Source organism: Nanorana parkeri, unplaced genomic scaffold (genome assembly GCF_000935625.1).
Source record: "Nanorana parkeri isolate BGI_ZX_2015 unplaced genomic scaffold, ASM93562v1 scaffold207, whole genome shotgun sequence".
Lineage (NCBI taxonomy): Eukaryota > Metazoa > Chordata > Amphibia > Anura > Dicroglossidae > Nanorana > Nanorana parkeri.
In genome coordinates, this window is record NW_017306475.1 from 1,042,684 (window position 1) to 1,066,740 (window position 24,057).

At 42.1% G+C, this 24,057-nt stretch overlaps 1 protein-coding gene across 1 annotated transcript in view; it reads left to right on the top strand.

Annotated features, from left to right (window-relative positions):
- The window catches only part of ANKRD50 (ankyrin repeat domain 50), a 62,158-nt gene that overhangs the window by 15,497 nt on the left and 22,604 nt on the right, over positions 1-24,057 (top strand). The window contains exons 2-3 of the mRNA XM_018555676.1: positions 1,138-1,992; positions 23,473-23,702. Coding sequence (XP_018411178.1) covers positions 1,517-1,992; positions 23,473-23,702 — 706 coding nt within the window. The 5' untranslated portion in view covers positions 1,138-1,516. The remainder of the gene's footprint in view (positions 1-1,137; positions 1,993-23,472; positions 23,703-24,057) is intronic.

Consider the following 24,057-nt stretch of genomic DNA (forward strand, 5'->3'; position numbering starts at 1 on the left):
GCCATGGGCAACTGCTCCAGTTTTTGTCTGCTCCAGTTTTGATCAATTCAAGATTTGCTGTAGGTTCATGGTAAATAGTGATAGTACATACAGGCACTCCTCGAGTTACAAACGGAGGGTATTACTGTACAGCATGGGGTCCCAGGCTGTAGGCAAAGTGTACCGTGCAGCGTTTCAGTCGTTGTAATGGTACTGCGCTTGTACCGACGAGGGGTGTCCGCCTTTTTGGGTCTGGTTCGTAGTACTGTAGGTACATTACAGGAAGTTGGCTCTTGTTAGACATGCAGATGAGGGGTGCCCAGCTCTCCTTCTGGGTCACTGGGAGGTTTTTACTGTTGTCTGTATCCTCCTTAGGAAGATTGAATCTCACTTCCTGTCCTTGAGATAACAGGAAGTGAGAGGAAATCTACCCCTAGGAAGGGAAATTCACTCCTGTAAGAGTGATCCTGGGAAAAATGTGTTTCCACTGAAGCTTTATCACCAATCCTTGTTTCCAATTTTTAAAATCCAATTGTCACAGGGACAGAAAGTGATGGGAAATCTTCTGAACAGGGGCACACACCGCAAAACAAATTTTACAGGAGGTTAACTCCTCCTTATGTTGTCCAAAACTAAAGCAATGTTTTTGGTCTGGAGTTACACTTAAAAAAATGTACCAGTTCCAACTTGCATTCAACTTAAGAACAAACCTACAGTCCCTATCTTGTTCGTAACCCGGGGACTGCCTGTATTTTCTTTTTGCAGAGAGCAAGGAATGTGTTGTCCACAGATCAGAACTTCACGTTTAAAATTCTCCAAACTGCCTTGCCAAAATAAGAAGTGAAAGTTGATTGGTTGATTTGAACAACCGTTTTTGATGAATGACGATGCTGCTGAGCCTGACATGGTCACAGGAATTGTTTGTTATCTGTTAATGACTTTATTAGTCAAACATCCAGTTGTGTATGGTATAACCTCTCTATTACCTCACAAGCTTCTATGCACAATATCTATCTTAGTTATACACGTTGGTGTCGTCCCAATTCAAACATAAATAAAGCTTGTCAAATGCTGTTTGCACATGAATTGTTGCATGTGATCAACCGTGTTTCAGATGCATGCTAACGGCTGACTTTTTTTTTTCCCTACTCCTCTCAGTTTTCCAGATGTATTGTCTCCTGCCTGTACTGAAAGAATGCATCGTTATATGAAATCCAGATGCAGCGATGAGTACTTAGCGTTTGAAGCCAACTGAATATTACTTGTGGATGCAGACAGCCCTTTGCCATTTCAGCTATAAAGCGAGTCTTTCAGACACTGAAACCTAAAATGTTAAGAAGGATTTTAAACTGGCTCAGTGTGAAGATTGACACGTACAGGAACCGTTGAATTCGCCGTGCATTCCATTGGCCTGTCCTGTTTGGGATATGTCACTACTGGAATCCAGTTCTGTTTTTTGCCCCAAGGTTTATTCAGTTTTCAAAGCTGAAGCAACACAGTTCTATGTGAGAGCTCAAATTCCCGACCAATAGCATCAATGGCTCAGACCAGCTTGCTGAAGGGGAAACCCTTCTACTGCAGGGAATGGATCTTCCACAAGCTTCAGCACTGCCTGCAGGAAAAAACGAACTGCAGCACCATCGCAGCAAACAAATTGTCACTTGTGGCAAATTCTGGCAACAATGGTGGCAGCACTGGGAAAGGGTCAGCTTGGGGCTTGCTGTTTGTCGGTGGTCCAGGAAGTGGAAAGACAGCCCTTTGTACGGAGCTGGTTTGGCCAAGTTCACCTGCCGGTTTGCAGAGAGGTCTACACCGCCAAGTCTTGGCTTTTCACTTCTGCAGGGCCCAGGACTCTGACACATTGTGCGTGGGAAACTTTATCAGGACCCTTGTTGACCAGATTTGCCAAGGAGGACTGATGCCGGGATTTGAGGAGAAACTAAATGATCCCTCAGTTCAGAAACTGCTACAACCTGGAGAATGTGAACGAAATCCATCAGAGGCTTTTAAAAGGTACAGAATTGTTTGCAAGTTATTTAAATTCCCTCCCCGTTCTAATCTACTGCACACAGCTAGCATTTTTATTTCTAAAATTGTTTTCTCTGCTTATCATGTTGTTGTTTTTTTTCCATGTAAATTAATCCGTATTATTCATTCAGTTAACATTCCTATGACCTTTCCTTTTTAAAGAAGAACTCTGGGCAAAAATGTAATAAACCCTTGCAGTGGAACTACCCCTCTATTGTACGGGTTAACTGCTCATTCTTGCCTAGGGTTAAAAAATAAAATAAAAAATACTCACCCAATCTTTGGAGCCGGTAGTGCTCCCTTCAGTCTCTCTTCTCCTCCGCTGCAGCATTGGTATGTCCCTCTGCATCTTCATGTCCTATACACTGTTTTGGATGTGATGAGCATTCTTATACAGCTACAGACGAGGGGGAGAGACTTTTTAGGGATCGGCTAGGCAGCTTGGAGGACCGGGTGAGTATTTTTACATTTTGACCTTAGGCAAAAATGAACAGTTAACCCTTGCAGTGCGGGGGTAGCACCACTGCAAGAGTTAATTAAAGTTTCTGCCAATAGTTGTTCTTTAATTTTTCCATTTGAACTTCTGTGTTTAGGTTTTGGCTTTTACATTCACTTTTTGTTCTTTTTTTTTTTATATAGGGGTGTGGGGGATTAGAGACCCTTAGGATTTGTGGAGTGCCGTTGGAGAGATTTATCCGCAGTTCTTGCCCTTTTTTAACAACGTTTTCCAAGACAGGAAGTGAGGAGAACTCCCCCAACAGCAACACAAACTGAAATAGAAATGCTTTTCTTAAGCTGTGTAGGGGAAGATTAGTTCTCCTTTCAGAAATAAAAAGCTGCCAGTGTTTCCCTCGCTTCTGTTTGGTATACCATTGTCAGCAGGACAGGGACTGAGGTTAAATCTCTCTTTTAAACCTTGCCCACTCTATCCCAAAAAAAACAAACACATTTTTGGCTTGAAATACATATTAAGTCTGTAATTCAACAAAGGAACGGAATCTCTTTTATTATACCTGTGACGTGGTCGGTAAGAGCAATAAAACAGAACCTCCCCTGCCACAATTTACCATTGTAAATACTGAATTTGCTGCTTATTCCCAGGCCTGGCGTTTGACAGCGCAGTTCCATAATTACGTCTAAAGGGGCCAAAGTGCTCTGTCAGCACCTTAGCAATTATGTTTCATAGAGATGATTGATGCTGTCTGCGGAAACTGGGAACTCTTAATAGACAGCCCCATACATCTTTATGGAACCTAACTGTGCAGGGATTGGAAAAAAATATTGGTGAGACTCATGTAAACAAAGCCATAGCCTGGGAAAAGCTGCAGCTATCACATTAAAGAATCTCTGCATCCTAGGTCTGCTTTTATTGGCATTACTAGATTTAACAGCGTCTATGTTTTTATAACTCATTGACAGCCAGGCAGCTAGCATTTTTTTAGAGTAGGGTCAGCAGTGGCAGCCCACATATTTCTCATGACAGGTATACTTTAGGGGGGGCGTTCAGCAGTTTTTTAAAGAGTTGTAAAAGTTTGCTGGATATGATGATGCTCTTCATAATCACATTTACATGCTCATGTGCATGAAGCCAGATATAAAATACAAATATTTTGATTCTGGTAATTTTGGAGACAAGATTTCGGATCTGTGGAAAATACTTGTGGTTTTCCACTAAGCACATTGGTGGGCATGGTCATATAAATAGTAACTTATGAATCCAAGTGTGCTACACATTAAAGGTTGGTTTTTCCTGTTTCATAAAAGGATAGCACAAATCGGTATCTGCTTCTCATGAGCATTGGTTATTTTTATTCTGTTCCTACATTCATTCGTTTGAGTGGATGTGGAACCAGAAAGGAGAAATATAGGGTTACCCACAGCTGCTTAAGAAGCTATACATCCTTGCATTGACAGGAAGAGAACATTAAAGTAGTATCAAGCTCTTAAAGTTACATTAAAGTCACACTTTTTTTTGCCCCTTCCCAATCCTGCTGTAAGGACTTACCTTAAGGCCTGGTTCACACCTGTACGTTTTGTAGCGCGTTCAACGCTCTACGAACGCTCTACAAAACGCTCAAACATGAAAATCCCATTGTTTTCTATGGGTATGGTTCACACCTTGCCGTATTTCAGCCCGTCTGAACGCGCTACAAAACGGCCTACGCCTGAAAAGGTACATGAGCTTCTTTGCAGCGTTTGTCAGGCGTTTCCATTGGGATACTGCCAAGTAGCCCTCAGAAACGTGCGTTTTTTACCGCGAATCAAAACGCGCGTCATGAAACGCGCATATTCGATACGCTTAGGTGTGAACAGAGCCTTAATGATGCCTCTTAATCCGATCATCTTCTTCCTTACTGTCGTTTTCAGATATCCCTACAGTGCTGGTGCGGGTCTCCGATCCAGCGCTGACATCTCTTTCCTCTCCTCTGACATCCCACAGGGTCTGTGCGGGTGCACGCTCCATAGATTTACCTTGTATCTCTCCTCGTCTCCCGGCCGAACATCTGAAGTGCGCATGCGCCCGCCCCAAGACCCTTTGCGGCCGCCCGAGACTCTTCAGATGTTCAGACGGGAGCGCGCGGCGAAGACACAGGTAAGTTTACAACCATTTTAAAATGTGTTTTTTTTTTGTTTTTTTTTGTTTCATATCTATATATGCTCCATTTCTGCCATTATGACTGCTGCCCTCTGAGTTTAGTTGGTGAGCCTGTGTGCCCCAAAAACAATGTAAACTAATATGTAATCCAATTAGCTGGCAGCTCCCTGGTGCCTGCATCCCAGCTTTGACCCACTCTATAGCTCCTGTGGCCCCCTGAAACACAAGGCACCCTATTATGGCAATGACTATCTTCAATGGATGCTCACTTGAGTCCTCTCGCTTCTTTTTCAGAGCATTCGTATTAAGTGAGTCTGTACATTAAAGTTATGGAATAGTAGTTAGGTACAGGTGGCAGGAGGCATGGGTCAGAGCCAGTGACTAGGGAAACTAGTGGTATTATCTATAGCAGAATGCGCTGGTTTCATGGGTCCTGGAGGAAATCTGTGTTAAAGGGTCAGCATGATAGCCAGGCAACTAGCATATCTTTGTTTCTTTTGGGAAAAGTTCCCTTTAAAACAGCAGCCCTCAACTAGTAGCTAATGAGTCTTGTGTAGCATGTAGCCCAATGTTAACGGTTGATGTTTTTCGCTAGAACCTTTGTCATGTGCTCTAAACAGGCAACATGCAGCCAAGCATTTTGCCTCATTTATTTTGTTAAAAATGTTTAACATTAAAGGGACATTAAAGTCAAAGTTTTTTTTTCCCCCTTCCCAATCCTGCTGTAGGGACTTCCCTTAAATGATGTATCTTAATCCGATCTTCTTCTTGACTGTCCTTTTTAGCTGTCCCTCCAGCGCTGACTCCTCTGTCCTCCTCTTCTCTGATGTCCCACGGAGTCTGTGCGGGTGCACGCTGCTCCATATACTTACCTTGTGTCTCTCCTCGTCTCCGGGCCGAACATCTGAACTGCGCATGCGCCCGCCCCATGATCCTTTGTGACCACCCGAGACTTCAGATGTTCAGACGGGAGCGCGCGGCGAAGACAGTTTAAACCCTTTTTAAAAGCTTTTTTTTTTTCTTTTTTAATGTTTTTGCATATAGCTACTGCTTGCTATCAGTAGCTATATGCAAAAACACGCAAGGGTTTAATAACCCTTTAATAGTAAAACATACTTACATCTTTGAGCAAATGATTTACAGCAAAGGACGCAAGTAGGCTAATTCTGCATTTTTCTGATTTTAATGATAGTATTATGTATATTTTAGCAGCGGGATGTTATGCCTTGCCACATGTACTTTAGGTTCAGATTACCATGACAGTGTACAGTGCAGAAAATGTTGGAACCCCCCCTGAAATGCATACATGCGACTCAATTAGAGCTGCAGCTAACGATTATTTTCAAAATCGATTAGTTAGCCGATTATTAAGTTCGATTAATCGGAATGTATCTGCTTAGGTCTTCGGTTTTACATCCAGACGTTGCTGCAGACCCTTTTACCAGTAGCATTAGGACCCTGAAATATGCTTATTTAGATGCAGGAGCACCCACTGCAGGCTGCTTTCGCTTGGCAGTAATAAGAAGTAACTCACAGTTGCTAATCTAATTCAGACTTGATTTAGAGAATTGAATGTGATTGATGATGCAGAAAGCTGAGAAGAAGGCAGTTGTACAGCGCAGATTTCATGAACTACAGTCTAATGACCTTCTATAGAAGGCGCAGGGGATTAAAAACTCAGGTTAAAGTAAAACTGAACCTTCAGTTTGAATGCGCTAAATACATTCCAAATGGATCTAAACAATAGGTGTGTGTTTTTTTTTTTCTAGAAAGCCTGTCGATTGTCGGCAGCTACAGAGTGGAATACTTGCTCTTTGGGGAAGCAAAGGTCTGTCTTGGTATCCTATTGAGTCAGACCTATAGCTCCACAATTAGCAAAGCTCATGTTCCCTCCTGCCCTGACTGAGCAAGGGGTGTGTTGGACCTCTGCATCCACATAGACAGCAAGGGTCTCACTCTTCAGCATGTTGGCAGAGGACAGGAAGAAAAACTGAAAGAGTAAGACTTTGTACACCTTCGTTTTGATGCTCCTTGAAAGTATTTAGCTCATTTACACCAAATGCTCATTTGAGCTTTAAGTGATTTTTAGCACAAATGTTAAAGCCCCACTCTGGACTGCTGGTGTCCGCTTCTTCTGCCCACTCATGTGGTCGTTTTACCCACTCATATACTCGATTTGGCTAGGGGGGATATGAATAAGGTGAAATACCTTATTCCTTGCTCCTGCATTGCTTTCATGTAAGGAGGATGATTCACTTTGCTGCCCCTGACTAGTTGCAGCTTTCTGATGTCATCACTTAAAATGACGGACAGCAAAAGAGAGCGCCAGCTCCTGGGGTAGTGAGGACGAAGGTATGAAGGGGGTGGGGGGTGGTGTGTGGCACTGACTCCAATTTTCAGCTATGGGAGAATCTTCTGTTATTCCACTACTTGCTGTGGTTTCTCCCACCAGTCCTGTGTCACTACTGAGGTCTGTATCAGGAGAATGTAGATGTAGGTTGAGAGGTATGTGAATAAGTGTCCTTTTAGACAGTATTTGTCCATGGATCTTGTGGGTGCTTCTATAGCACTTTGAGGATGAATGTTTTAACACTGCTGGAAACGGTTTGTCACTTTGGGGGGCCCACAATACAGCAGCACCTTTAGCAGATCGTTCTGAACTACAGAAGTTTTATGGTGAGTTCACACCTGGGCGTTTTTCAGTGCTGATCGAAGCGCTGAAAAACGCTCAAGCAGTGAAATCCTATTAATTCCTATGGGCATGGTTCCCACCTGGGCGTATTTCAGCGCGTTTTGACGCGCTGAAAAACGCCCTACGCCCGAAATAGTACAGGAGGTTCTTTGGGGCAGATTTCAGCGCGTATCCATTAGGATACAGCCTGATTAGATTTGGTTTGACGCACGTTTCGTGGACCGCAAATCGCGGTAAAAATGCGCGGCCCGAAACGCGCTTCAACTGCGCATATTACGAACGCCCAGGTGTGAACCCAGCCTTAGGATTAGCAGTTTTACTCTTCCCCCACACTCCCCCACTCCAATAAATTATTTGACTAGATAACAAGGTTTGGGAATGCTGCTGTATAGGATATGTGGTTTAAAACGAATTGTATGTTTTGTTTTTTTCAGAAGTTTTCTAAAAATAAGCACCTTGTGCTGTGCTAGGTGAGAGGCTCCTAGGCTTCCTCCTAGCCCTGCATTAACATTTCTCTGACCACAGAGGCGGCACGGGCATCCACCAGAGGCGGCACAGATACTAGTATTGGTGCGTCCCTACATTTTACCGTTGGGGGTCACCACAGCTTAAGGGATCCAGGCTCTAGAAGGGTTGAGAACTATTGTACTAGTGTATGGCTAGCTTTATTTTGTTGCTCGTTTGTTTTCCAATATACAGGCATGGACAAATTTGTTGGTATCCTTCCACAATAAAAGGAAGAACCCACAATTTTCTCTGAAATATCTTGAAACTGACCAAAGTAACTGGAATCCATCATTTTGTTTATTTTATATTTAATAAGAATCAGACTTTTGCTTTTGATTCGACAGAACAGTTTAATAAAGCACATGAGAATGGTATGGACAAAAATGATGGGATCCTTAACCCAATATTTTGTTGCACAACATTTTCTGGCAATCGCTGCAAACAAGCAATTACTGTAGCTTTCAGTGAGACTTCTGCAACTGCGGAAAAGTAGTTTGGCCCTCTCTTCTTGAGGACAATGTTCCAGCTGTCTCTGTTTGAAGGGTGCCTTCTCCAGACTGCATGTTTTAGCTCTTTCCATAGATGTCTGGTAGGATTGAAATTGGGGATCATAGAAGGCCGCTTCTGAATATTCCATTTTATTGTTATCAGCCATTTCTGGGTGCTTTTAACTGTGTGATGACCCGTGACGGAGACAGAGCTTTCTGACACTGGACAGTATGCTTCACTCCAGAATTCCTTGGTTGAGACCTTCCTTGGAGTTCAGCTGGTAACGCTTTGGAAATTTTTCTTGGCGCTTTGTCCGCCATTCTCACAATCCTTCTTTTCTATCTGCGGTTGATTTTCCTCATGTGGCTATGTCTAGGGAGGATGGCTACACTTGTGGACGGCAAGGGGTTAAAGACTCAATGCAAAGCAAGAGTAATAAAAAGTCATCTAACAATGGAGAACAATATACAGATCAAGATGAGCATAATGTATATGAACACGGGGATGCCTGAGGCCCGACAAGTTACTACTAAAGCTAATTGATGAATCTAGGCAATGGGGCAGGTACATCTCAGGGAGCAGAGTGGCATCTGGCATAAGCAAGACAGTGTGGGAGAAATAAAAAGGAGCGTACCCTGCAGAGGAGGAAAGGTTGAGGAAAATGGGACGAGAATGTGCAACCCAAAAAAGAAGAAACAAGGAAAGAGAAGGAGGTGAAAAAGAGAAAGTAGAAGAGAGAGGGTAAGGAAAAGAGAAGACTGAGTAGAAAGAGGTCCCAGAGGAGCGAGGTATGGTACTAGGGTCATCAAAGGAGGATTTATTAAATGTCAATCAGGCTTCTATCAAAACTAGGAGGGAGATATCTTACAATCCACGGATCCCAGACTCAATGAAATTTGGGCATGTTACCCTTTTCATGCAGAAATAATTTGTGAAGACGAGATTTGACTTCGGAAAAACCAGGGGAAGGGGAGAGCCAGGCTTTAGCTATAGTTTTTTTGGCATTTGTTAATACATGCGTCATTAGCGTAAATTGGAACTTGGAAACTTTTTCGGGTTTCAAGTTAAAGGAGAATTATGAGGCGAGTGAAATTCACTCAGCCTCTTGCCGACTTGTGACAATGAAACTGTCACCGGTCGGCTCAATAGATCGGGAAGTGAGCAAACACATATCGTCGCTCGCTCACTTCTCGATCATGTCCCTGCAGAGAGCCGTGACTGTCACTCACGGCTCCCTGCAGGGATTCCCCCCAGATAGGCAGAGCCAGCTGTCAATTCCGCAGCTGGGTGGATCTCGACAGTAATGTTGTATCCGTCCCGGCTGCGGCATCTCAGAATACCGCGAGCTGTAGCTCGCGGTATACTGAGTTTAGGGTGACGGGAGGACGCTAGTTTGTGTCCTCCAATTACCCTTAGGAGAGCTATGGGGAAAAGCCCTGACCCCATAGTTCTCCTTTTTAAGAAGAGCCGTGCTGGGCTGGCATTGGATAGATCTCCGAAAAAGGATGCAGAGTAGGGTAAACACCTTACCCCAAAATCTTTGTGCTATCGGGCAAAGTCACCATATGTGGAGAAGATGGTGCCCAGAACGGAGCAGTTCTGACATCAAGTGGGGGATGTGCCTGGGGTGCATGCGTGCCAATCTGGAAGTACCTAAACAGGACTTTATAGTTGGTGTCCAATGTGCTAGAGCATCGGGAAGAAAATTTAATTGTGTCCCAAATCTGAGATCATTGTTTGGGTTCCAAGGTAAGCCCCAAATCTTGGGACCATTTCAACATATAATTAGGATGGAATGTTTTGTTTAAAAGGAGGGAGTATATATGTTTTTAAAGCATAAAATACTGTTCTGAACTAGATCGTGTCACTTCCAGCTGAGGCATAAATGCTGTTTTTTTTCATTGGCTACTGGAGGAATATGGGTGTTTGATATCATTAGAAACCCAAGACAGCAGAAGGCATATTCTATTTATGTAAGGAGAAAAGATACTGCCCCTTGTAACACACTTTGATAAGATATACTATTAGCTGGTCTTTTTCACATGTATATCTAATTACAATATAGAGCCCCTTTAATGCAGGAAGTGAAGACGCTGTGACCTTGCATAGAAGGCCAACAGATAATGTTCACTTATGGCCTTCATAATTAGAACGTCAATTGATTCTTTCTCTGGGCTGTGAGAATTGGCCCCCATCCCCCCAAGGGGAAAACAGATAAATATCATTTGTTTTAACAACTGTTTCTGCTGTTTGCTGATGGTATCCAACTCCTTATTGTGTTTTAAAATAGTGATACTTTTCATCTTCTTCGGGCCGTGCACTCCTAGGCGATCTGTGACCGTGCAGCAATCATGCTGCACGCCCATCGCAGACGCTTGTGCTGTGGGTGCCATTATTTTCTAATGGCACCCCAGTCGCGTCCGGTGGATTGCACGTTTTCCCTAAAACAGCCACGCGTTGTGTATCGCAAAAAAAGGTACATGCATCTTTTTTCTGTGATTGCCACGCGGATGTACCCCATTGAAATCAATGGAGCCGCGCAGCAATCACTGTCTGCAATTGTGCAGGGCCGCGCAATCCCGGATCGCTCAGGTCTGCACCGGCCTCAGTGTTCCCAAAATTGGTATATTCTTGCATAATTTTACCTCATTCTCTAAAGGCTTGTTCAAACAAGCTGTCCATTGTGTACAGACTGAGGGGTGGTGCCTTGCATTATTAAAATATAAGGCAATGTTTACTTTTTTTTTTCCCCATTTTGTAAACTTGAATGAAATGTCAGAAAACAACGTCTTCTGTATTTCTATGCACCACAGTATGGTTACCTACACTGAGATGAGGTGCAGTGCAAGAAAGATGCAGCATTTCTATGTGCCCTTGCGGTGAGACCACATTGTGTATCCGTGTGAACAAGCCCTGAGATATGTTTTTGTTTTCTAGTTCTAAAGCCACTGTAACACCAAGTATGATTGTTTTGGTGCACACTCTCCATTATCCTTACTAGCACAGGTGCAGTCACTGGACCTAAAATGTTATTCCATGGATTTTTTGACGAGCTATTTCTGTTGATTGTAATGGAGGCTCATGTTCCCTCGTATAAGTCTATTCTGGTTCCTAAATTGCTGTGGCTGCCTCCTAAAGCTTAAAGAAGAACTCCAGACAAATCTTTTATTAACCCTTGCAGTGGGGCTATCACTGCACTGCAAAGGTTAACTGCTCTTTTTTTTTTTTGTCTAGGTGCTAAAACAAAAGTTATACTCAATGGAACTGCTAAGCCAGCTCCCTGCTTCTCCGGTCTCTAAAGCCTGTCTCCTCATGCTGCAGCAATGAAATGTTCCTCAGCGTCCTCACATCTTTACACAGTGTATGATTTACAGGACCTTAGACCGCTGCAGTGTAGGGGGGAGAGGCTTCAGGGACCGGTATAAGAGCAAGCCGGCTCCACGGCTCAAGTGAGTATAACTTTTTATTATATTTTAATAACGAAGAGTTTTAATAACGAAGCAAAAATGTCCCATGGATCATAACATTGTTAGAGCTAACAGTACAATTATACAAAGGTATGTACTAGGGATGCACTGATACCGAGTATTTGGACGGGTATTCATACTCGCCCAAATACTCCTGATAATTATCCAGATACCAAAACTTCCAGTATCAGGAAGCCAGGCGGCGAGTCATTACACCCTGCCTGGCTTCCTGGTTGGTCAGAAAGCCAGCTCCATGCTCCTTCGTCACCAGGGAACATGGAGCTGGTTTCCCAACCAATCGGGAAGCCGGGAGGCGCATAATGACTTGGCACCCAGCTTCCTTATTGGTCAGGAAGCTGGCCAATCAGAAAGCCGGACGGCGAGTCATTACCGCCCCACAACTTCCTGATTGGCCAGAAAGTCGGCTCCATGCTTCTTCGTCACCTGGTGTCGAGGGAGCGTGGAGAAGACCTCCCGACTAATCAGGAAGCCGAGCGACGAGTCATTACATGCCGCCCGGCTTCCTTAATGGGACTTTCGATATCGGCGAGATCTGGAAAAAATATATCGGTACTCGTACTCGATACTGAGAAAACGGTATTGGTGCATCCCTAATATGAGAACTTGTTGCTGTGAGTAGTACCTTGGCTTTCCCGGCTTCCATTTTTTACACACTGCCTTTGTTTACAAATTAAGGGGGAACTGTAGGAGGAATTTACCAATAGAGAAGTCATTAAAGTAACCTGCAGAAAAACAAACAATGCAGATCTTCTTGTGATACAATTCTGTGCATGTTTCAGGTAACATAGGCGATCTGAGCCAAAAATGGGTGCTTCCTACGTTGTTCACCCTGGCCCTTTTTACTGAGAGCTCTACTTTGCAAAAAACATCATGTAGATTTGTCAGTGACCATCCCTCCTAAAAAAAACACCAGACTGTCCTGTGTGATTCTAGATTGAAGTAGTAGCTGTGCCATCACATCTGCTGTGTTGTTCAGTGACCAGGACCAGCTGTGACATTCATGATGTGGCAAAGACAGCACTATCTCTGTCTGGCTGGGCTGGATATTGCTGAGCTGTGTGATCATAGTCTAAATGTCTCAATATTATATATTGAAAACATGCGTTCAATCTGTCGGGAAGTTTTACACAACAGTTGCTTTTCCACAGTCTCCCTATATTTTTCAGTCCGTTTCAAGATATCAAAATGTGTAAAAAATGACCAGTGCTTAAAGTAAAATAAAGATCTTTTATTTTATCTTTGTTACTTTATCCTCTGGAGGGACTGTCCTACAGTTACCCTCAGTTCAAACCACTTTACAGGAGTCCATTCACCAGCTCTGTAGCTATCTTCAGCTTTCTTTATGTGCTGTTTCCCTCAGTCTTTCTCTGTCTTTATCAATTACATTGTTTTATTTCATCCTGGGGACTCTTTGGCATTATCGGTGACCATGCTATGTATGTCCTACTGTATTTTTTTAATGTTTCTATTCTCTGGTCTTTGCAAAGTCTTGCACCACGCATCAGTCTTTAACTTCAATCAGCTCTCCGGACACGCATTCTATTAACCCTTGCAGTGGGGCTACATCCGCACTGCAAGCGTTAACTGCTCGTTTCTGTCTAGGTTCGGAAAAAAAAGTTCTACTCGCACAAACCTCAAATGTGGCCGGCTGTGACAACTCTCCCTCTAGCCTGTCGTCTCCTCTGTTGCAGTGATGGTATGTCCCTCAGCAGGAGAGGGGCTTCAGGGACCGGTCTAAGGGCCGTCCGTCTCCAAACATCAGTTGAGCATAACTTTTTTTTTTTTTACATACACACAAACAAGCGGTTAGTGACATTAAATTCTGGAGTTAATTCTTAAAAATGCTATTAACAAAATTGTAAATTGTGTGCACCACTCAACTGTGGATCATCTCTGAATTGGTGCTGACACTGTCCTTACTTCTGGAGGGTGGCTACTTTTGTTCCCCATGGTGCCTGCGTGTGTTGTAAAGTAGCCACCGCGACAAGCTCACTCCTGTGATGGACTACAATCACAGTACAAACTGGTAAACTAAACGTGAGACTGTAGTCTATCACTGGAGTGAGCTTGAAGCGGTGGCTACACACACAGGCACCATGTGGAATAAAAGTAGCTACCCTCCAGAAGGAAGGACAGTGTCAGCATGAATTCAGAGATGATTTGAGGATCTACAGCTGAGTGATACACAAATAAGATGCATTATTGATAATAGGGTACTAGAATGTGTTTTTTTTAAGATTTTAACTCCTGAGTTTAGTGTCACTTTAACCCTTGCAGTGTGGGGGTATTAACCCTGTGATCTGGCCAGTAAGGCCCCGTTCACACCAAAGCTTTTGTTGCGCATATTTTTCCCGCACTGAAACGCACAAAACTAGAAATCCTATTCGCAAGAAGAGGGGAATGCCTCAGAATGCAGGGGGGGAGTTTAGCATGTGATAAGTACATTCCAGCAGCTAACCGCACTGGAACTGGTGTGAACAAGCCCTAAGGCCCCATTCACATTGAGTGACATGAAAATCACGCGATTTTCGGCGTGATTTTATATGTGCGATATTGCGCGACTTTTCGTATTGGGCTTTATGCAATCAGGAGCAAAATCGCTCGAAATCTGCAGAAAGGGTCATGTAGGAGCGACGAGCTACAGCGACATTGAGCTGTGAGATGTGAACAGCTCCATTGAAATGCATTGGAAAAGCTACATAGAGCGATATCGCTGCAAAAATCGCGCGATAGATCGCTCAGTGTGAATGGGGCCTTAGAGATTGTTGTAAGAGTGTTGAAGGCCATTCAGCAGACCCAAGCCCTGGCTGTCCTCTGTTCCCAGAGAAGCAGTGCTAGGACAGAAGCTGTCTAAAGAGATCAAGGACCTATCTGTAGCTGTGGAGCTTTTATTGCTGAATTACTTTTTTGCCCATTCACCAGTCCCTCATCCCAAACTTTAGAAACATATTCTGACTTAAAATCATTATTAGTATATAGCAGCTGGATGTTTTAGTGCACCTTTTAGGATAGAAATATATGAGCTGCTGTTGCTGACAATGTGAAAAAATTCTGCTTCCTTGGATGTCCTACTGATGCATTGACTACAGTGCTGTCAGATTCACTGACCCTGGAACAAGTATCTAGATAAGGAATTCTGACTTTTCCGCACTCTCTTTGACTCCATGCTTCAGTTGGGTCTCCAACTTAGATGTGCAGGAGTCAGGCAAAAAGATCTTTCAAGAGACTAGCAGCATTGAAAGCACACATATTATGCTAATGGCAGGTATACTTCAGTTTATTTATTGTGTTTGTGTTGTCAGTGGTCAACATTTACCGTCTCTGCCCACTGCAAAGATTGGATTATCTAACGGTGACCAAGTCCTTTGAACAGAGGACTGCTGAGATTTGCTTTATATATCAATAATATAATAAGTAACTAACAACATGAATATGCACTTTGAGGATTATATCAAAAGTAAACAAGATTTTCAGTGCACACGTTCATAGTCCAATGCAATTGTATTTTTTCCTTTTTTATTTTAAAAGGATCCGTGTTGAAATAAATTCAGATGTCATTGCTGACATGTTTTTTGAAGGTACCAGCTATGGCCAGCCATTCTTTTTCATGCTTTCTACTTGACAAATTAATGACCTGGAACATGCATGCAGGTGCACAAATTTACCAGTTGAATGCTTGTTCAGGGATGGCGATTCACTATGTAGTGTAGCATCAATAAGGATGACTACTTCAGATGGAGCTTGCATCTTTAAACATAGTTCAGCAGTTACAGCTTCCTTATGTATTTCCTGACATGTATACTTAAAGTGACATTAAAGTCAGTACTTCTTTTTTCCCCCCCCATTGTAATTGTGCCTTAAGGACCTACCTTAACTGAAGCCTCTTGATCAGATCATCTTCTTCCTTACACTTGTTTCCAGCAGTCACTCCAGCACTGGTCATGGTCTCTGATCCAGCGCTGACTGCTGTGTCTTCTGTGTCCCACGGTCTCTGTCCAATGTGCACGCTCCCAGCTGAGTGCATTGACTTACACCTTGTGTCTTCTCCCTGCCGAAGAGCTCTACTGCGCATGCCTGCTCGGCCGCTCGAGAAGCTGCAGATCTTCCAACGGGAGCGAGCGGCAGAGACCAAGGTAAGTAATTACCTTTTTGATAACCTTTTTTATTTTGTTTAATGTTTTTGCATATATCTACTGCTCGCTAGCAGTATAATAATACAAAATAATACAAAAATGGGAGTTTAACCACTTTCTGGCCTGCGAAAATTCTTACTATTTGCACATATATGATAAAATCTGAATTTTGGGCTCAAACGGCTACAGACCTCCCAAACAATGATATAGTTTCTGAAAGCAAAGGGCCTATAGAATAAAAAATGCTAGTTGCAACTTCCTATGTCACACTGTATTTGCGCAAATGTTTGTCAAACTAGTATTTTTAGGATAAAATACATTAAAATGAAATTTAGTGCACAGAAACAAAATATATTGGTCACAGCGGGTAAATGGATACCAAACATGTCAAGCCTTAAAATTGTGTGTCCATGAAACGACAATACCCAAAATTTCCCATAGGCGCTGCTTGAAAGGCATCTATTATCTGCCACATAGAATGCTGTTTTAACACCTCTTTCTGGGCAGATTATTAACACCTCCTAGACTCCAATTATGCAAATGCATCAATACCTGGTTGTGATTAACAGATTATGTGGATTGAAGAGGCATTCACCATATTTATTCCCAGAGAATTTTTGTCCAAGTCTTTCTGAATTGAGAAAGCTGGTCGGATGTCCAGTGAAACGTCTTCAAGAAAAATACAGCAAGTTCAGTTACGTTGACTTATTTTTTACAGAGGAAAGTCAACCTGCTGCATTGTCCTACATGGGCAAAAGAGCACTTCACTTTAAAAGGGTGAAGTTTTAAGTGGACCCATTTAAAAGCTATAGTCATTTTTGTTTTACCTCTAATGTTGGAAGAAAAAAAAGGAAATCGTATCACTGTTGCTTTAAAACTACAGTGAGGCAATGTACTCTTTTAGTTGATCCCTTTGATAGATCGACAGCCTTTTCCCAGTGCCCTGTTTGGCAGGCCAATAAATGTAAGCGTCTCAGTAGATTTGTGCATGCAGCTGACCTGGCAGCAGAGGAATCAGCTGATTGTCATATAAACGTCACCACTTCATAGCTACTTTATGATGAATTCCATCTGCTGTAAAAAAAAATTTTTGGGGGATTAGGGAATAGAAGAAAGCAACGGATGGGGAGAGCTTAAATGGATAATTCTGTTTTTCAAAAAGGTTTTTAGAAATCAAAGCAATGGTTTGAAGAGGGATAAGGGAAATATAAAAGATGTCTCTTTCTTTAAAACCCATCAAATGAGGTGGCAGCCAGATGTTGCTTTAGTGATGTCAGTAGACCAGAGGGGGTGGCAGGACAGTTGGAAGCCATATGGAGTCTCCAACAGCTGTGCAGATGAGGAGGTTGTACATTTATAACCATGCTCCAAACGCTCTAGTATGCTGAAACAGATGCAAACCTGTCACGTTTAGACTTGAACAGTTGCTGAACATGCTAGTCCTGTCTCTACCTAGTAATAGAATAGCAGGTATGCTAATACTTCTCTCAGGATAGATCTTTCAGTGGCTACACTAATAATAGCTTTACTCCCGGTTCAATATTCCTTTGTGTGTATGGTTTTAAACAGAAAATCAGACTTTAATATGAACCATCTTTAAGGGAGGTTTACTTTAAAACAAAGTGCAAGTATCCTTTAGGACGCTTTAGGGTGATGTCACTACACCGCTCCCACCTTTCCATGCACAGACAAATACTTAGCGAGCGCCGATGGGACCAGACTTGGTTGTTTTTTATACAAATACTTATTTCCTAATGTATCTCATAAGACAGTGGATCAGCCGCATGCCTTCCACTGCACTAGGTGAGAGGCTCCTCAGCCTCCTCCTAGTGAAGCACTGTCTGTTCTCACTTCGGGCAGCCATTCAAAATATGGTGCTCAGCGCTGAATGCACTGTACTACTCAATCGCACCTACCGTGCATTCTGGTGCCATTTGCATGGCACCCCAAACACACCACAGTTCAATTGCCCGCACCGAAACGTGTGGTACCGCAATGCCGCGCAACTTGGGTCGTGACTTAATGACCAAGGGCAAATGTGGGTTCTGAGGTTACACAGGTTAAGAATAATTGTCATAAGACGAATAGCACTGCAAATTGTTTGTAAGCTGTTTAATGGGTGAGAGCCGGTTCACACCGTAAAGTCCGCGTTCCCATGCATTCAGCCTGTGGAACGCAAGCCGGCCGGCTCCCTGCGTTCCGCTGAAGTGCGATCTGATAAACTACCTGCTACCAAACATAAATGTATAAACTGTTAGTGAAAGGTTAGCTCCTTAGAAAATGACTGTTTGGCCAGTATTAGGGTCAGTTTAAAAGTACAGCCGAAATATTCTGCAAATAAATGCCCTCTTGGTGCTCATGTAGCATTGAAGCTAACCCAGGGTTTAAAGAAATTGTGTGCTATCTGTAGTTGTTAAATCTTTAACCCCTTAAGCACCCTTTCACTGTCGAGGCCTTTTTGTTATAATCCACATCCATAGGCCTGAAAATTAACCCCCCAAACATGATATATTTTCTAAAAGCCCAGACCCTGTAGAATTAAATGTCGGCAATTGCAAATTTTCATGTTGCACGATATTAGAGCAACTCTATCAAACCCAACAATGTTGTAAAAATGCACTTGAGTTAAATTTAGTGCCCCAAAACACAATGGAATACCTTCTTCTTCTTTTTTTTTTTTTTGGTGAAATATAAAAAAACAGGTTATGGCGAGTAAATAGATACCCAACATGCTCAGGTTAAAAATTGTGTGTGTCTGTAAAAAGACTTGCTACACTTTCCACGTCTTATACATTTTTAAAATGCTCTATTTTACAGTACATTGTATGTTACTGCCTGACATACTAATATTTTAAGTTTTGAAGGACTTATAGTTTTCCATTTATATTTTACCTCAATAAACCTATAATTATTATTTTTATGAGGCAGTGATGAAGCTCAAGAGGCATATCAATTCTACCAATGAATTTCTCACTGAAGTCTGTTAAAGTTTAACATTAACACAAGGCCCCATTGAATTGTACAGAGCAGTTTTGTAGCTGAATTGTACATCTCATAGTGTGGCTTTGAAATGATACTGATATATCCATAGGAGTGTATGTATAATATTCCTCAGGAACAAGTATGGCTTTGAGGAGCAAGTACTTGGCTAACCTTTGTACATAAAACAAGGTTTTGTATATAGTCCTTCAGCAGGTTTCCTTTTTCAGTATATACAATACATGGATGCTCTGGGCTAAAAAATATCCAGTTTTAGTTACAATAATACCTAGGATGGCTAATTAAACCGCTGAACTCAAAGCAGGTACAAAAGAAAAAAAATAATGAATGTGGTTGTGTTTCAAATCATTAAATGAAAGTAATGTAAATACGTGAAATTGACCTGTGTAAAGCAGAAGCACTGGGAGAGGGAAGTACAGTGCTTTAATGGCCTGTTCACACCATATGCAGTCCCTTTATTTCAACTGCGCAGTTAAAATGCATCCCAATGCTTTTCTATGGGCTTTCTTGTGCCTAATTCACACCATTGCAGTCGATTCAACTGCAGTCAGAAAAAGTACTGCTTGTCCTACTTTAACTGCATTAAATCGCATCAAACGCAGTGCAAAAGCATTGCAAACGCATCAAAAGCAACAGAACACACACACACAGAAAAAAGAATGGCTAAAGTCAAAACTAGCACCATGCCAGCCAACAAAGAAAGCATGACTGAACTCCTAAACGAACGCATTGCAAACGCATCAAAACGCAGCACAGTGCAGCTGCGCAGATGCACACAGTTGTGATGCAGTTTCTGGTGTGAACTAACCCTAAACCAATCCGGTCATGAATATATGGTGACGGAAGGCGAGAGCAGAGAGACTAGGGGGCAAAGCATCAATCTGCTTTTGCGCCTTCATTTTCGAGTCAGACTAGGGGCAGGGAGGTGACCAAGCTGTGTTGATCAAATCCAAAAACACAGGTCACCAACCTGACTGTTTGTTGTCGTCCTGGAAGGGCTGAGTAAATGTGAAAACCAAATGGATAGAAATTATTTTACATGATTTATAGAGCACCAACAGCTTGCGCAGCGCTTTACAAAATTGAGGGAGACAATACAATGAACATTACAATTTCAGTACAGGAGATAGGAGAGCCCTAAAAAAATAAAAAAATATTCCTTTGGCATATAAAACAGCCCCTGCATATATGTTTGAATCGGGTGGAGAAATTTAGTACGGAATCCAGGAGCCAGTCTGTCCAATCAATGAACCAGCTCCATTGACAACTAGTGGAACCTCAAATGCTAGGTGCCAGCTGTAATTTTAAGGCCCGGGGCAGACCTCTTCGTCCTGGGATCGCGTGGTCCTGGTGTCGCCTAGGTGTGCACCGACCCTTAAGGAGCGTTGGCTACCTGACTCCTGGGATTTGTCCAGTGTTGATTTAACTACATTGAGCACTTTGCTTTGTCAACACTTGTTCATGTAGCTGACTTTGACCCTCCCTTTCCTAGTCTTCTACTAATGTGCCAGAAAGTTTCAGGTTCTTACACCAGTTGTGTTTAAAATACGTTTAATTCCTTTTAACTGGCACACAACTGCATTGATTGGCTTTAAAGGTGCTGTAATTAAAGAAGTAATTAAAAAGGTAGTATTGTCTAGCCATTTTCTTCATTATCGTCCTTTTTTTCTTAGTGGTGGGAGAAAATGATTACACCAATGTATTTTTGTGATTCCAAGCAACATTTCAGTCCAATCATATTGGCACGTGATGAAAATGGTTAGGTTGGAATCAAGATAAGGAATCCAAAATTTTGAAGCACAGGGTTATCCAGATGTTCTAGATTGCAGCTTTAAAAGAAACAATTCATGCAGTTCTATAACTACTAAAGCTTTAAATGAAGCCGAACTAAGAGGAATGAGAAATCTGTCATTGGTTAGCTGTCCTTATGGAAATACCAGTTGCATGGCAGTTCTCCTGATCTAAAAGCTTCATTACATTCAAAGTCGCCAACCTGGAACAAGTATGCATAGAAGGATATCTGACTTCACTTTGGCTTGTTGAGTTGCTGCATATGTGTTTTCAGTCAGTGACTAATCACTCATCCCCATACTCCGAACCGATGTGTGACACCTGCAGCTGTCACACTTCGACACTATTGGGGCACAGCTGGCTCTGGTTCTACAGAGGCAGAACCATCTGTCAATCAGGCAGCGGGGTAGATCCTCCTCGGCTGTACCGCGGCACTGGGCTGTCAGCATATAGTGGGCTATAATGTAGCTTTGGGTCACAGAAGGAGTAAATGTCTTTCTGTGACCCTAAAGAGAACTATGGCCAATAAATGTTTGGCCATAGTTCTCTTTTAATCGCAGGTTTTCTTTGCATGTATTTTTAAACACAACTAATAATATCATAAAAATAGCATTTCAGTCAGTATTTTTTGTGTCTACACTCGAATCCAGTTATATTTAGAATGTGTCCTTATACAGTCCATGAATCACCACGGTGCATCAGTTAGTTCACAATAATTTTCCACGTCACAATAAAATAATTTCTACACCAAAGAATACATGGATGATGTTGTCAGTCTCTCATTGGGCAGCCAGGAGGTTTGAAGTAAGCTGTGCTACTGCTACAGTGTAGATTAAGGATCTGGCTGGGGTGCATGTATACAAAACTTTCTGAACAAATGACAAATGCTTTGGCAGGTAAAACTCTTCTAATATATCTACGTCTTTTAAGGGCATGTGTACATATACAGTGAGGAACATAATCATTTGATCCCCTGCAGATTTTGTAGGTTTGCCCACTTACAAAGAAATGAAAGGTCTATAATTGTTATCATAGGAGTATTTGAGATGATGGAGACAGAATATCAACCAAAAATCCAGATAAAACACATGATACAAATGTTATAATTTGAGTTGCAGTCCAGTGAGTAAAATAAGTATTTGGTCCCCTTACCAACCAACGATAACCGTATATAAAAGACACTTGTCCACAGAATCTCTTTCTTTCATTTAAACGTCACCACCATGGGCAAGACCAAAGAGCTAAGGACGTTAGGGACAAGATTGTAGACCTGCACAAGGCTGGAATGGGCTACAAGACTATCAGCAAGAAGCTTGGTGAGAAGGAAACGACCGTTAGAGCGATTATTCGCAAATGGAAGGAATACAAAATAACCATCGATTGCCCTCGGTCTGGAGCTCCATGCAGGATTTTGCCTCATGGGGTAAGGAAGATCATGAGACAAGTGGGGGATCAGCCCAGAACTACACAGGAGGATCTTGTGAATGATCTCAAGGCAGTTGGGACCACAGTCACCAAACAAGCCTTTGGTAACACAATACACCGCCATGCATTGAGAAGGAGGCTGACTTTGCTGCATTTAGGGGCCAATGGACGGGGCCATGTATTGTAAAATCTTGGATGAGAACCTCCTTCCCTCAGCCAGAATACTGAAGATGGGTCGTGGATGGGTCTTTCAGCATGACAATGACGCAAAACAACCCAGGCAACAAAGCAGTGGCTCAAGAAGAAGCACATTAAGTTCATGGAGTGGTTTAGCCAGTCTCCAGACCTTAATCCTACAGAAAATGTATGGAGGGAGCTGAAACTTCGAGTTGCAAAGCTACAGCCAAGAAATCTTAAGGATTTAGAGAAGATCTGTAAAAAAGAGTGGACCAAAATCCCTCCTGAGATGTGTGTCTTACCTCTGTGCTTTCCAACAAGCGTTTCTCCACCAAGTACTAAGTCATGTTTTGCTTGGGGATCAAATACTTATTTTACTCACTGAACTTCAACTCAATTTATAACATTTCAAATACAAAATGATAGACCTTTTAAATTGTTTGTAAGTGGGCTGACTTACAAAATCTGCAGGGGATCAAATAATTATTTTCCACACTGTATGTTAGGATGTGCGTGATGTTAATACTTGGCTTCTTTATTTTGTTTGCAGGATCCTTGTGTCATTTCACATACACTGCACTCGATATAGGGCTAATGTTATTTGTATAAAAAAAGTTTAAAAAACGTAAAAGCACGATGCTCAGACGCCTGTACACTACCATTTGCTAAACAGGAATTAGCCAAATAATCTTCTGTATTAAGAAGACAACTTGTGGTAGACGACCTTCATAGTTTATATGTGGTAAACTACTGTTCAGTGCATATCTGTGTTAATCTGATTTTATATCTAATTGTATTTAAGTAAATAAAACATGGACTTGTGGACAGTGCAACAAAGAACTGAGCATGCTATTCAGTACCTGGATCATTTAAAAAGGACATAAGATGATGAGGGATGAATGTGTGTTTCATAGAGCTGAACATCTTTAGCAACTCGAGCAGAAATTTCTCAGCATGCGTGAAAGTTCGGTTGGTAAAATATTTTGCACATTTAGCAACTGTCCCATGTACAAACATCAGCAGAAAAAAAAAAAATCAAAGGAATACATTGACATTGCATGTATGGCCAACACTAATTACACATAATATGTTATCTCATTACTGATCAGATAGTTTCTGCATGACAAGGAATTCAGCATACAAGAGTAATTTCTTTTCTGGTTTTAGGTGTGTTCTTCTCCCTTTGCTGGCCATGAATTCGCCTACTCAGAGTCTTTTGATGGTTGTCGATTCAGTTGATGAAGGGTGCAACGTAACTGAAGGAGAACACAGACCATCTGGATTATCTGGAACCATAGCAGATCTTTTAGCGAGTCATCACGAATTCTTTCCTCCCTGGCTTCTTCTAATATGTTCAGCCCGCAAGCAGAGCAGAACAGTCACTAAAATGTTTACAGGTTTGTGTTAAAACCTTTTTTAAGCATCTATGTGGAAAATACTGTTGTGCATTTTCTTCATTGACTTTTTGATGCCCCTCTCTCGTCTGTTTCTATGGGTGATTTGTGTACAGGGTGGGGCACCCTATATGTATAGTAATGGCTACATCTAACTTGATTATAAATTCAGGTCATGCACAGTGCGGCTCATGGGTAGGAAGCAATTTTATGCAGAGAATTCTGAAGACTTTTTTTTTTTTTTGTTATTATATGTTAAAGAGACTCTCTGAAGTGAACTCGCACACACAAACCTAATGGCATACTTGTATGGCTGGTTTGGGTTTCTACCCTTCGTCCAGGTATATAATGAATACGC